Source organism: Cajanus cajan, chromosome 2, assembly GCF_000230855.2.
Source record: "Cajanus cajan strain Asha chromosome 2, NIPB_CcT2T_4, whole genome shotgun sequence".
NCBI lineage: Eukaryota > Viridiplantae > Streptophyta > Magnoliopsida > Fabales > Fabaceae > Cajanus > Cajanus cajan.
This window is the reverse complement of record NC_138518.1, coordinates 78,620,564-78,634,740: the sequence shown is the minus strand read 5'-3', so window position 1 is coordinate 78,634,740 and position 14,177 is coordinate 78,620,564. Positions and strand designations below refer to the sequence as shown.

Below are 14,177 nucleotides of genomic sequence, written 5' to 3'. Positions count from 1 at the left end.
GTGTCGCACACATTAATAAAAAATAAAGCATAAATACAGAAAAATAATCCACATAAAAAAACTTTAAAATATGAAATGAATTTGGGAAGGCAAAGGCATAAAAAAGTGAAAATAAAATAAAATAATAATAATAATAATAATAATAAGTAATAGTAATAGTAGTGTTGTGATAAACCAAAAAAAAATATAATAAATTATGAAAAATAAACTAGAAAAATGAATATATATTTACAGTTACTTTTATAAAAATAATTAATCAACACTCATTAGTAAAACTGTCTAAATTAACTTAATTCATTGGGACGGGACATAGTTTGATAGGCCAAATTAAGCTCGATTTTTAAATTTAAGTTCTAAAAATAATCGAGTTAATTTAGAAATTTTGGGCCTCTAAAAAACATGTCACGATTCGACCTGGTTTTCATGCCATGACTATTGGAGTCGTCTATTTTGTCACCTCTGTCATATACCAATAATTTATAGGAAGAAAATGATAGAAAAATAAAAAATAAAAAGCACGGTATATCATGCATATGTGAATATATGAATACTGTTCCTTATATGTGACGGCAAAATTAACTAGTCCTCTTCTCTCCTATATAAACATATAGCAACTAGTTTTGTGCCTTGTTGATCTCTTAAAACATAGTTGTATATTATATTGATCTTGCAATGTTGGCCTGAGAGAGCGCAGTGCAGATATGGAGAGAAACCAATCTCATGCTGCTCATCGTCATCTTCTTGCATATTCCATCATACGTAAACTACGTCACGTGTTTAAAGCAAACAGATCCAAATTTGCAATAGCTGATGAAGGCCAAATTTCAAACACAGAAAAAGAAGAAGAAGAAGAAGACGACTCAGAGCCCTTTGAGAAGCTCGTAGAGATGAGCCTTCCGTGTGATGCATGCGTGGAACAAAAACTGTGTTGGTTACGGTCTCAGATAATAGGTTACCATGCAGAGTTCAACTCTCCTTTTGGAAAGCGAATACTTGTCTATGCTGATCACACGGCTTCTGCTCGCAGCCTTTACTTCAATGAAACCTTCATCACCAATCATCTTCTTTCTTTCTACGGTATTTGCCTCAAAACACATCCATCTATACTTTATATATATATATATATATATCATTCTTCTCATGATAAATTTTCAAGTTACAGCAAAATATCTGTATCAGTATGCATGGATTAATTTAAATAGTACGTTAAAAAGTCTCAAACCAAAGTTTGCGGGTCCAGATTCAGTATTTGTCAAAAGCTTTTTTAAATTACAAATATATTAAACTTTAAATATTTTTTTTTTAACTCAAAGTGATAACTTTTATATAAATTCTATGTATAGACAGGGGGGAAGATATAATTAAGTTAGGCCAAACCTAGTTAAAATTTTTAGCCCGATAAAGTTAATTGACTTAAATGGGCACCATACAATATTTTTATCAAATTTTGTGTATCACGACATCGAAAACAATCGAACAAGTTTCTTAATATTCATTTAATATATAGTGGAGCATTTTTGCGTATTAATATTTATTTAGGTCAAACATATAAATTTGTTTTTACAATGTTGGAAATTCTCAAATTGATGATTTTATACGTCAAATTTTATTAAATCATTTTTTATATTTTGTTAAACATTACTGATTTGGCTTTTGATATCATCTTATTGTTAATTTGATTCTTATATAATGCACTTTTAATTTGATAATTAATTATATATGGAGATCAAACAAATTAATTAATATAATATGTAACGTGATATGATAAGAAAAAAGTTAATAAAGAAAAATTATAAATGTTAATAAGATGTTTAGGTGTCTAAATATATTAATTGTATATCTCTTACATATCTATATATTATTTAAGGAGAAAATAATGGGTGGATCCGATGAGAGAGAATTATTTTTTTAATTCTCTATATATAAAAAAAAAAGAAGAAAATTTAAGGAGAAAACAAACAAAAACTATAGTTAACCGATCAGTCTGCAATTAACTATCATCTACGTCTTCTAACCGAAGTAATAGAATTTGGAAAACTAAAAGAGCAAATACACGGGAGAAGACAAAAATTACATATACAAAGACAAAATTTCCAAAGCAATTTTTTTGTTTTGTTTTTTTTGCAGCTTATAACAAAATTCCATGCAAACAGATGCTTGATAATTAATACTAATGGTTTGGGGTAATCTATGAGAAAGAATCCTCTCATGCTGACATGATCATGATCATTTTATGACTCATCATAAAAAAACATCATCCTGTACGAAATTTTTCTATTAATCTCTCAGTTTTGTCCTTCAAAGAATAATTTTTTTAATATAATAATCTCGTCTGTTTAATTCTTTAAGAGAAAGCTACATACAAAACTTGGACACGACATGGTCATATAAAAATTGAACATAATTAATTAAGATAATTCATTCCCTATCTTTAGTGTGCAGGTATAATTAATTTTTATTTATTCTCCCTTAGACAGGTATGTTTCTCATCAAATATTCCAAAGCAATGCAAGTGTGTCTCAAAATATTAATTATTGCCAATATACATACACACATACTTGTGGAGTTCCTTTTATTTGTTTGACTTGGAAATATATACATCAAATCTCACAAACAGAATTCATATTTCTCTACTTAACTGTGTAGAAATTTTTAAACTACGAACATATCTCCAAAGTCCAAATTAGTGTCATACTCACACAGTTACACACAGGAAACACTCACACGTGTGACAGTTACGTGGGAAGCAGGACAACAAAAATGGTGGAGGAAGCAAGTGAGTACATGAAAAAATGTTTAGGTGGTGGGGAAGATGATGCACTTATATTATGTGGCTCGGGCACAACTGCAGCCATCAAGAGGCTGCAAGAAGTGATGGGAATCGCTGTGCCCTCTATTTTGAGGGAAAGGGTTTTGAAGAGCCTTGGCACTAAAGAAAGATGGGTGGTTTTTGTTGGACCTCATGAGCACCATTCAAACCTTCTTTCTTGGAGGCAAAGCTTGGCTGAGGTGGTAGAGATTGGTTTTGATGATAAAGGCTTGCTTGACATGGATGCTCTAAGGTTACAACTTGAGACCTACAAAGATACAAATCGACCCATGTTGGGATCTTTCTCAGCTTGTAGCAATGTCACTGGAATCTACTCAGATACACCAGCAATTGCTCAGCTTCTTCATCATTACAAAGCCTTTGCATGCTTTGATTTTGCAGCCAGGTATGTATTAATCACCCTTCCAATAATTACCATTTATGATATTATGATATGTTTGGATGAGAAATTTATATAGGGTAATTCATTTATTTGAAGAATTTTAAATTCTTTGAGGTGGAATGCTTTGTTTGGATGAGGAATTTACAAAGAATTTGAAATCCAAGCATTTGTGAAATTCCTTCAAGTAGTAGAATTTCAAATTCTCCCAAAAATGGGAGAATTTGAAATTTCTCATATTTGTTTTCTTATTTCACCTATATATTTTATCTTATCTCTTTATTCTTTTAATTATTGGATATTCAAAAATATTTTTAAAATTATTAAATATTATCTAATATTAATTTTTACAATTTTTAAATATTTAAAAATGGATTAATATTTATTTTTATAAAATTTAATTTTAAAATCTCAACATATAAATATATTTTTAAAATCAATTTTATTATGGTGAAATCAAATTATCATATTCAACCCAACAATTTAAAATTTAAAAAATTTGAATTGACTCATCCAAACAAAATATTTTAAGAATGATAGAAATTGAAATCAAAGTAATTCAAATACCAAGAATTTAAAATTCCTTGAATTTGTAAAATTCCTCATCCAAACACACCATTAGGGTATCAGTAGAAGCAATTCATTTGAGTTGTTTTATGCATTGAAAAATAAAAAAAGTGGTAACCCCAAGTGTGTGGTTCAGCGGTAAGGGTTGATCCACGCTTAAGCAAGGTCAGAGGTTCGAATCCTGTCTTGTGTATGCAGTTGCGTTACCTTTGAGGTGTCTCCAACGTAGCGAGGAGATTAGTCACCGCTATATTCCAGGGACGAACCAAAAAAATAAAAATAAAAAAAGTGGTCTTTAGTGTACCATTTCAGTATTAAGCAACTCAAACATAAATTTACTCCAATTGAAAGAAATTTTAAAAAATTCAACTTTTATAATTTTTTTTAATCATTTATGAATTAATTTTAAATTTTTATTAAAAAATATAATTGCACTACAATGAAAAATAAATAAATTACGAGAAAAAATACACAATAAGTAGATATTAAAAATAAAATAAAGCAATAGTAAATACATAGATATCATACGAAATTAATTTTCATCATTATTATTTCCAAAACGTTTGTAAATATTAATAAGATCTGTTTGAAATCTGATAAGGAACGGTTACTTGAGGAAGTAACTCTCTCTCTTCTTCAAGTAACTCATGTTGCCACGTCAGAGTCCTCCAATGATAAGAAACCGGGACTTGAGTTGCTTCATGGGACAAACAACTTTCATTAAAATTGCTCTTACTTATTAACTTCTATAATAAATAAATAAATAAGTATGATATGTGATAAATTAATATTATAAAACGGTCACTAAATCATTTTTAAATTAATATCATAAATTATGGATGAATCGCTGTTAAACTTTTTATGTAAGGATTTTTTTTTACACTTTTAAGATAAAAAAAAATAGAAAAAAATATAAAATAAGTTAAAATTAATTTTTAACTTTGTATAAGTCAATTTGTAAATTCACTAGCTAATTTTAGTTTATACGATTTACATTGGATTTTTTTCCCTATTTTTCTTAAAATATTCCTAAAAATGTTTAATAAAAAATTTGTTATTTAGAAATTAATTAGAATTGTGGGCATGTGTTATCCCTAATAGTTAAATGGAAGATGATGATATTAATGGTTTTAATATTGACGTTAATTAGCGGTCCATACGTGGAAATAAAGATGAGGTCGGGGCAGAGTGATGGGTATGATGCAGTGTTTCTGAGTCCACACAAGTTTCTGGGTGGTCCTGACTCTCCTGGATTGCTCCTCATGAACAAGGCCCTCTATCGGTTGAGATCTTCGCCGCCATCAACTTGTGGAGGTGGAACCGTCGATTACGTCAATGGCTTCGACGAGAAGGTGAATCCACACTCATATTATAAACAACAATAAAGTCAAATTATAAATTTTGTCTTCCCACGTAATCAACCATAAAAGTCTTCCCACGTTATTTATTATTTTATTTCCTACATGGAATTTTTTTTTATTCCGGTCCTTATGAAAAATATTTATCAATCAATCCTTGCCCTTTTTCATTCAACGTTATAACAGTGTTAGAATTGATTGTTTTTCATACAAGAATCAAAATGAAAAAGAAATGTCAGCAATTCATAAATATATTTTTATATAAGACCTAAAATAAATAATATATTGTCATATGTGTAAGATTGCTAATTCTTAAATTTTGACTTGACTTTAATTCAATTCTAAAAAAATTGATATGCAAATTAATAGTTCAAATTTGAGGTTAGAGATATATATTCTATCTTACAAAATTAATATGTAAGTCTAAGATATTTGTAATTGGTTCACTAATGACCTAATATTAAGTTGTCTAAAAGGCTCAAAATAACTAATATGATAGATTCTAATATTATTTTAGAAAATATAAATTTTAAGTTTAAGTCAACTCTATAAATTTACTTATACCTAAGATGAGGTGAGGATTGTCACTCAATATTCATATACATTATTTTAATTATATTATTAGTTGATGTAAAATTTTTATACTAATTAATTTTAATTTGACTAAAACTAAAGTACACATAACAATCTATTCATATTTTAATAATTAAAACTTCTGTTAGTAAAAAGTTGTTGAATAAATTAGTTCATGCACATAGATAATAAAACAAAAGAGACAAGTATGTATTAAGATAAGTGACACTTATGTGAGAGATAGAGAGAAAAGATGAATGATAAAATATTATAAAAATTGGTTATGTATGAATATTTATTTCAATTTATTTGTTGGGTTAAGTTAGAGTTTTTTTTTCCGTAAAAAAGCTATTAATTGTGAACAATAATTCAGCTGATGAATATCTAATCCAAACTTTTTTTTAAAAAGTTATATCATTCATAGTTTCATACTAGTGTTTTCCACAATTAATATTATATTTTTTTTCTTTCTCTCTCTCTATTATATTAATCATTTAATTTCACACCTTTATTGTTAATATTTTTCTTTATTGTATAGTATGCAAATACAATTTCTTTCCTCAAAATGCTGTGAGAATATCAAGGCATTTGAAGATCATTGTCCCTACTCTTTTGTACATCAAAGCTTATTGTCAATTTTCAAATTTTGTGTGATCGTTATTTCAGGATACAGTGTACATGGAGAAAATAGAGGAAAGGGAAAACGGGGGCACGCCTCCTATAATCCAGACAGTGAGAGCAGCATTGGCATTTTGGGTGAAAGAATACATAGGCTACAAAGAGATTGAGAAACGTGAACAACATTACATTAACAAAGCACTCAAAAGACTCGAGTCCAACCCAAACATTGAAATTCTTGGTAACTTGAGCACTAAGCGACAAGCTATATTGTCATTTATCATATACTCTACCACAAATAGTTCTTCATCACATGGTTGGGGCATTAAATGGCTAAGAGAACGTAATTTATGGAGCAAAAGAGGTAAGCTACTTCATGGCCCTTTTGTTGCAACACTTCTAAGTGACCTCTTTGGCATCCAAGCTCGTGGTGGCTGTGCTTGTGCTGGACCTTATGGCCATCAATTGCTCAATATCAACAAATCTCAATCACTTGCTATTAGATCAACAATCCAAGAGGTATGTATATTCTTTTCATTTTTTTTCCCATAAATATACTATACACAATATTTTAAAATTAATTATTAAAAATTAATTTATAATTTCGAAACATAACTTCTACTAATCAAACATTATTTTAATATTAACTATCAACCTCAATCGGGGATAATTGCAAGAGAAAAGAACATGTTTGAACCAAGATATTGTTTATTTGAACAGGGTTATGTTGGAGTGAAACCTGGCTGGACTAGGGTTAGCTTTCCTTATTACATGGACTGCGAGGAATTTGAGTTCATTTTAACAGCAATAGAGTTTGTAGCAATCTATGGCCAACGCTTCCTTCCCTTGTATAGCTTCAATTTGAGAAACGGCAGCTGGAGAATGAAGACAGACCAGCTTGAGGCTCTGATGAAGAAAAATAACTGCAACTTTCAAATAACTGTAGAGGAAACAAACAGTGAATCGAAAGCACTTGGAGTTAAACAAACTAGTAAGTTAAGGAAATCATACTTAGATAAAGCAAAATATATTGCTAGTCTTCTCCCCAAGTTCCCTTCTGAAGGCATACTCCATGGAAATGTAAATCCCAGTATCCTCTATTTTAGAGTTTAATTATCTGCCAAATACCAAACATAAATTCTAAATCTATATATCTTGTTTGGATCGGCTTTCATTAACTTTTTTTTATTAGAAAAAATTACAATAATAATAAAATTTTATATATATTATTCAAATTTTTATCATTAAATTGATCTTAATAATTCTTTAGTTAATTTTTTTAATAAAATATCAAAATAAATTTGATATTTATTCATAATCTTTTAACTTTACATACCATTTGATTGGAGAGAGATGGAGGGAAGAAATTTTGATTTAAAAATTTGTTTGGTTAAAAATTCTTTTAAGAGGAGAGGGATTTTAAATATTTCAAGTAAATGTAAATATTTTTTTTTATAAATTTTTAAATGATTAATAAAGTTTTTCACATAATTTTTTTAAACTATATAACTTTACTAATAAACCAAATATGATTTATATAATAAATTTTATCACTAAATAATTGAAATTAGAATATTTTTTTAAAAAAAATATATGTAATTACAATCAAAACATGAAAAGAACATAAGGCTGCTTTCTTATTCCTTACAGCTGCCACGACTCTCAGAAGCCGCATGATTACCATCATTGTAGAATTAATGGTAGATATGTACTTATGTATGTGCTTGTAATAATTTAAAATGAAATTTTAATGATATAATAAAAGTTTAATAATTATATATTGTCTGTATAAAAAAAAAATACCGAATCAATTAGTCAAACATTATTATTTGTATATTTTTAAAATAATTATTATAAAAGTTAATAAATTTATTATTTATGATAAGATATAATAGTAAATCATCATTAAACATTATAAATAAACTAACATCTATTAATTTGTTAAAAAAAAATACAAATTTAATTAAATATTTTCCTAATATTATGATTATTAGTCGGTGCTCAAAATACTTTGTGTTTATGTGTAACAGTTACAAAAAAATTATATTTTTTATATTTATTTTATTTTATCCCTTATAAATATATTGTTAGAAAAAAATTGTTGTTTAATTGAGGACAAAAATGTAAAAAAAAAGAAACTATTAAAAAAGATATTTTACTTATTTATAGTTATAAATTATATATAATTTAGATTCTTTAACAAGAGTAATCAATTGTCAAATAAAAAATATTTTTTGCTAAATTATATTTTTAGTATCTTTATTTTTCATCAATTTGTAATTTTAATTTTTTTATTTTTAAAAATACAGAATTTTAGTTCTTTCATTATCAAGTTTTAATATTACTTGTACTCATAATATTTAGTAATATGATATTTATAAATGAAAAAAAAAAATATATATATATTATAAATAAATTTTTTATAAATAAAATAAATATTAATTATTCACTAAATAAATATAAAAAATATATTATTTTTAAATTTTTATTTTTATATGACTTAAATGATAATAAATTATTAGATAATATTAAAATTTAACAATTAATAAATATCACATTAATGATATAATTGAAATTTTATTTTTTAATATATAAAAAAATTAAATGTCTTTATTTTAAAATAGATGGATCAAAATTATAGATTAAAAAAATAGAGAAACTAAAAATATAATTTAATATTTTTTTATTATCTGAAATTCAAAATAAAATATCATAATATATAAAACAAATGTAAGAAATTGTAGTCACCAATCAGATCCCTGTTCCTAATAAAATAAAATAATACCCTGTCTAGGGATATCATGTGCCGCAAACACAGATGAGTTCATAATTATTATTTTTGAAATATTACGTTATTATTTATATAGGACAAAAAAAAATCCCTGGGCCTGATTGCTAAAATATAGTATGTAGAAATGTATAGCCGAGATGCACGTTGTATTGTATCCCAAAGGCAAATGAATAGAGTGTGAATTAAGAAAAGAAGCAAACATAAATGAGGATTATTCCTACTTCAATACTTCATTTAATTATTTTTTTAACCCACATTCTTAGCTTATCTGTGGGTCCAGTTGTCTATTCTGTCAAATTAAAATATTAAACTTGTGGGCACAGCTTCTCTGCTTACACCATTTGAAATTGCTTTCATTTTAGTTAAAAGATAAGTCAATTATCAATAAGCAATTTAACTTTATGTAACTAATAAAATACTAATTACTATTGCATTAAACAATAATTCTCTTTTTGCAAAAAAAAAAAGTGTATATAAAATCTTATATATTAAACACATGTTTTTTTAAATAAAAGTATTTTTTAAAAAATTTCTTTGATCAAAGGATTTTTAATTTTTAATTTTTTTTATCTAATTCAATTTTTATTTATTATAATTACTAATATTTTAACTTGTATATTTTATAGACAAAATATTTATTATATATAATATATAATAAATTATATAGACAAATAAAGATTATATTTAAATATAAGAATTATATTTAAATTTTATATAAATAAATATATTGAAATATATAAATTATATTTAAATTAATTTTTTTATACAAAATTAAAATATAATTTATACATTCAAATATAATATATATATATATATATATATATATATATATATATTATAAATTTTAGTTAAATATAAGGAGTTAAAATATTAGTCAGGCATACTAAATATGAAACACCACTCCCCAAACCCTAAGTTCAGGTAATATACAACTAACATAAGCTGGTTGAAGAAAAAGTATTATACCATTGCCATTACCATGCACGGGTAGTCAACAGAAAGAAAAAGGAATTTAATTAACATATTATTATAATGGTAAAGTAATATTGAAAGTTCAAATACAATGTTATGCACCTGTTGTCTAGAGGCAGAGCAAGCTGAATACACCATCCACAATAAAAAGGCACCACCTGGTTTGTGCAGCCCATAATATGAGTCCCACTGAAACTATTATTAACTCGTACCAAAATATTTTTGCCTTCTCTTAAAGCCTTCTACTTCCACCTTTTCTTATATACTTCTTTACATTAACAACATCGTACGTCATTCTATTCACTTGTCGCTAATGGAGCTAGAACAACCCTTCATATTAGCCCAACCATGCATGGATCAAAGCCAAGGCAAAACCAACAACGAGGTCGGAGTGTTATCCAAACCAAGCACATCACAAACATCTCATGACTTTTGCAACCACTCCGAGTCCTTCAAGAACCTCGTAGAGATGGGCCTGCCCTGTAATGAATCAGTGGAGGAAAAGCTTTGTTGGTTACGGTCCCAAATCATAGGCAACGATGCAGAGTTCGATTCTCCATTTGGAAAACGTAAAGCTGTCTATGCTGATCACACAGCTTCAGGCCGCAGCCTTCACTACATCGAAAACTTCATCATCAATCACCTTCTTCCTTTCTATGGTATGTTATTCACATCATTACATGATCAACGGATCAACCCACCCTTAATATGTACATACTATAGGCTCTGAATAGTTCTGCATGCACTTATTTTCTCATCCAATCGTTAACTATCAATCATGTATGATACGTTTGTCTAAACTTCATATTTACCAGGATTTGTTAACCGTGTAAAATAGTTTTACACGTGTCTCCGACCACAAACTATCATATAAAGCGAGTTTGTTGACTTTTACACTGATATAGAAATTAAACGTACTCTTGTTATAATATATTGGTATTTTTTCTTCTTCTTATGTATATATAGAAAGTAAGTACGTTGGTCAGCTTAATCTTCCAGATTTAAAGTTATAGAAGAAACTAGACTTTTAAATGTGAGAACATGTCTCTGAGTATGTTATTATGTGTATAGGTAACACGCATACGTGCGACAGTTACGTGGGAAGCAGGACAACAAAAATGGTACACGAAGCAAATGAGTACATAACAAAATGTTTAGGTGGTGGGAAAGATGATGCACTCATATTATGTGGTTCAGGCACAACTGCAGCCATCAAGAGGCTGCAAGAAGTGATGGGAATCGCTGTGCCCTCTATTTTGAGGGAAAGGGTTTTGCAGAACCTTGGCACAGAAGAAAGATGGGTGGTTTTTGTTGGACCCCATGAACACCACTCAAACCTCCTTTCTTGGAGGCAAAGTTTGGCTGAGGTGGTAGAGATTGGTCTTGATGATAAAGGGTTGCTTGACATGAATGCTCTAAGGCTACAACTTGAGAGCTACAAAGATACCAAGCGACCTATGTTGGGATCTTTCTCAGCTTGTAGCAATGTCACTGGGATCCACTTAGATACACGTGCAGTTGCTCAGCTTCTTCATAAGTACAAAGCCTTTGCATGCTTTGATTTCGCAGCCAGGTATTTATTTACACCGTAATTCAATCACGATTACTATTTACTTTAAGATGTTGATTTTTATAATAAATAAGTAAAAAGTTATACAAAATAATGATATCCAATTGATTGAAGGTATAAAACTACTTTACACTATTATTGCATCACCATTAAAAAGTTAGTACTGTTTATTTTGTTTGTTTAGTGGTCCTTACGTGGAGATTGACATGAGGTCGGGGAAGAGTGATGGTTATGATGGTGTGTTCCTAAGTCCACATAAGTTTCTTGGTGGTCCTGACTCTCCTGGGGTGCTCCTCATGAACAAGGCCCTGTACCTGCTAGGATCTTCACCACCCTCCACTTGTGGAGGTGGAACTGTGACCTATGTCAATGGCTTCAATGAACAGGTAAATCGCCACTATAATGTCAATGTCTTATGTCAATATTCATTTTGCAAAGCATTTTAACATCTTCTTCCCCTTCACCTTACAGTCATTTAAACTTCATTGATCATCATCATCAACTGTGTTATCAATTCAGGATACATTATACTTGGAGAACATAGAGGAAAGGGAAACTGGGGGCACGCCTCCAATAATCCAGACGGTGAGAGCAGCATTGGCATTTTGGGTGAAAGAGTACATAACATGTGAAGTGATTGAAAAACGAGAACAAATGTACATTAACAAGGCACTTGACAAGCTTAGCTCAAACCCGAACATTGAGGTTCTAGGAAACTTGAAGGCCAAGAGACAAGCTATATTATCATTTCTGATATACTCTACCACCAATTCTTCCTCATTAGCTAGTGAGTGGAGTGATGGTAACCAGGAAAATGAAGGGGAACTTGATTTGTGGGCAGAAACGGGGAACCAAAGAGGTAAGCCACTTCATGGCCCTTTTGTTGCAACGTTGCTCAATGACCTCTTTGGGATCCAAGCTCGAGGTGGATGTGCTTGTGCCGGACCTTATGGCCATGAATTGCTCCACATCAACAAGTCTCAATCACTTGCCATTAGATCAGCAGTTCAAGAGGTGAATAAATGATCCACCATATGCTTGTTTTATAGGGTAAAACATGTTTTAGATCCATTTGGTCTACATTAGTTTTGGTTATTGATATCTTTGAAGAGAAATAAGCAACACTCTTTCAGACATTCTGACTGTTTGATAGTCTCAGTAAGATTTCTCATTTTTGAAATGTGGTGAATTTTGTCTCTAGTTATATATTTTATTTTGATCAGACTTGAGATAAAATTTATCAAATTTAAAAAATATAAAGATCAAAACTACTTATTTTAAAATGTAGAGACTAAAACCAATTTTGACCGAATCTTGATGACACATTTTATCAGTCTTAAAATTAAGTGTCAAAGCATGTTTTTGAAACCAAAATTGTTTGTTACTTTTTCATAGGGCTATATTGGAGTAAAGCCAGGGTGGACCCGAGTTAGTTTTCCTTACTACATGAGTGAAGAGGATTTTGAGTACATTCAGAAAGCCATAGAGTTTTTGGCTGTGTATGGCCAACGATTCATTCCTCTTTATAGCTTCAATTTGATGAATGGGAGCTGGAGATTGAAGACAGAGAAATTCGAGGCACTAACCAAGGAAAGCAATTGCAACTTTCCTAGTCATGATATTGGAGTTAAGGTGACGAGAAGGGATGAATCATACTTTGATGCGGCTAAGTGTATTGCTAGTAGCCTCCCTAAATTCCCTTCTCAAAATATATTCCAGGGGAACGTGGATCCCAATATATTCGGCTTTAGAGTTTAATTATATTCTCAATAGTACAGCCACATCATGTGTTCAATTTCGATGTACAAATATTTCACGATACTTCCCATTGCCTTTGTACGATGATTGAGATTTATACTTCCCGACACCCCTTCTGGTCTCTAGATTTTAAATACCAAGAAGTTGTTTGTTCATTTGTCACTTATGATTTTTAATAAAAACAACATTCAATTCTACCTTGACATGAAGTACCGAAGTGTTACTTTATTTTTAAGTTGATATAATAGAAAGAAGGTATACCTTTTTATTAAAAAAGAAACTAATAGTGAATCTTTATAAAAAAAAAATAATAGTGAAATATAGTATTATAATTAAATTGATGTTTTCATAATTAATATATTTAATAATTAAATTTTTTTTACTGTAAATAACACTATACTTAGGTAAATTAGGTGAATTGTGAGGATCTTTGGCTAGAGATTCAGTTGATTCTAAGAAGAAAAATGTATATAAAATTTCTGTTTTAAGCAGAGCTTTAGAAACTCTTGTTCTCTAGACCCTAAAAAAAGATTTTAAAGAGATAGAGTCTAACTCTTTAAAATTTTTCTCCTTTCCTTCTTTTAGATCCTTCTTGAGGGTGGGTGTGTAGGTGGTGATTCGAAGTTGAAGTTGAAAATCTTTGGTATAGAGTTCATTTTCTTCAGGTTCAGGGTGATTATTCTCTCTCCTTCCTGTGCTTCAATTTTGATTGGCTCGGAGTTGAGATAAGGGGAGTTAGGATTGTTCTATTTAAGACGTGT

General features: G+C 29.2%; 2 protein-coding genes across 2 annotated transcripts; both read left to right on the top strand.

The window, feature by feature from the left end:
• The first annotated feature begins 25 nt into the window (after positions 1-25).
• On the top strand, positions 26-7,503 carry LOC109799542 (uncharacterized). Its single transcript, XM_020360117.3, has 5 exons — positions 26-1,077; positions 2,714-3,215; positions 4,927-5,128; positions 6,374-6,844; positions 7,046-7,503. Exons 1-5 carry the CDS (start codon positions 702-704, stop codon positions 7,436-7,438), a joined length of 1,944 nt encoding a protein of 647 aa, XP_020215706.1. The 5' UTR covers positions 26-701; the 3' UTR covers positions 7,439-7,503.
• Positions 7,504-10,346: 2,843 nt separating this feature from the next.
• LOC109799732 (uncharacterized) lies at positions 10,347-13,619 on the top strand. Its single transcript, XM_020360354.3, has 5 exons — positions 10,347-10,747; positions 11,160-11,661; positions 11,843-12,044; positions 12,178-12,672; positions 13,054-13,619. The coding sequence occupies exons 1-5, from the start codon at positions 10,402-10,404 to the stop codon at positions 13,414-13,416; spliced, it is 1,908 nt and encodes a 635-aa protein (XP_020215943.1). The 5' UTR covers positions 10,347-10,401; the 3' UTR covers positions 13,417-13,619.
• The last annotated feature ends 558 nt before the right edge of the window (positions 13,620-14,177 follow it).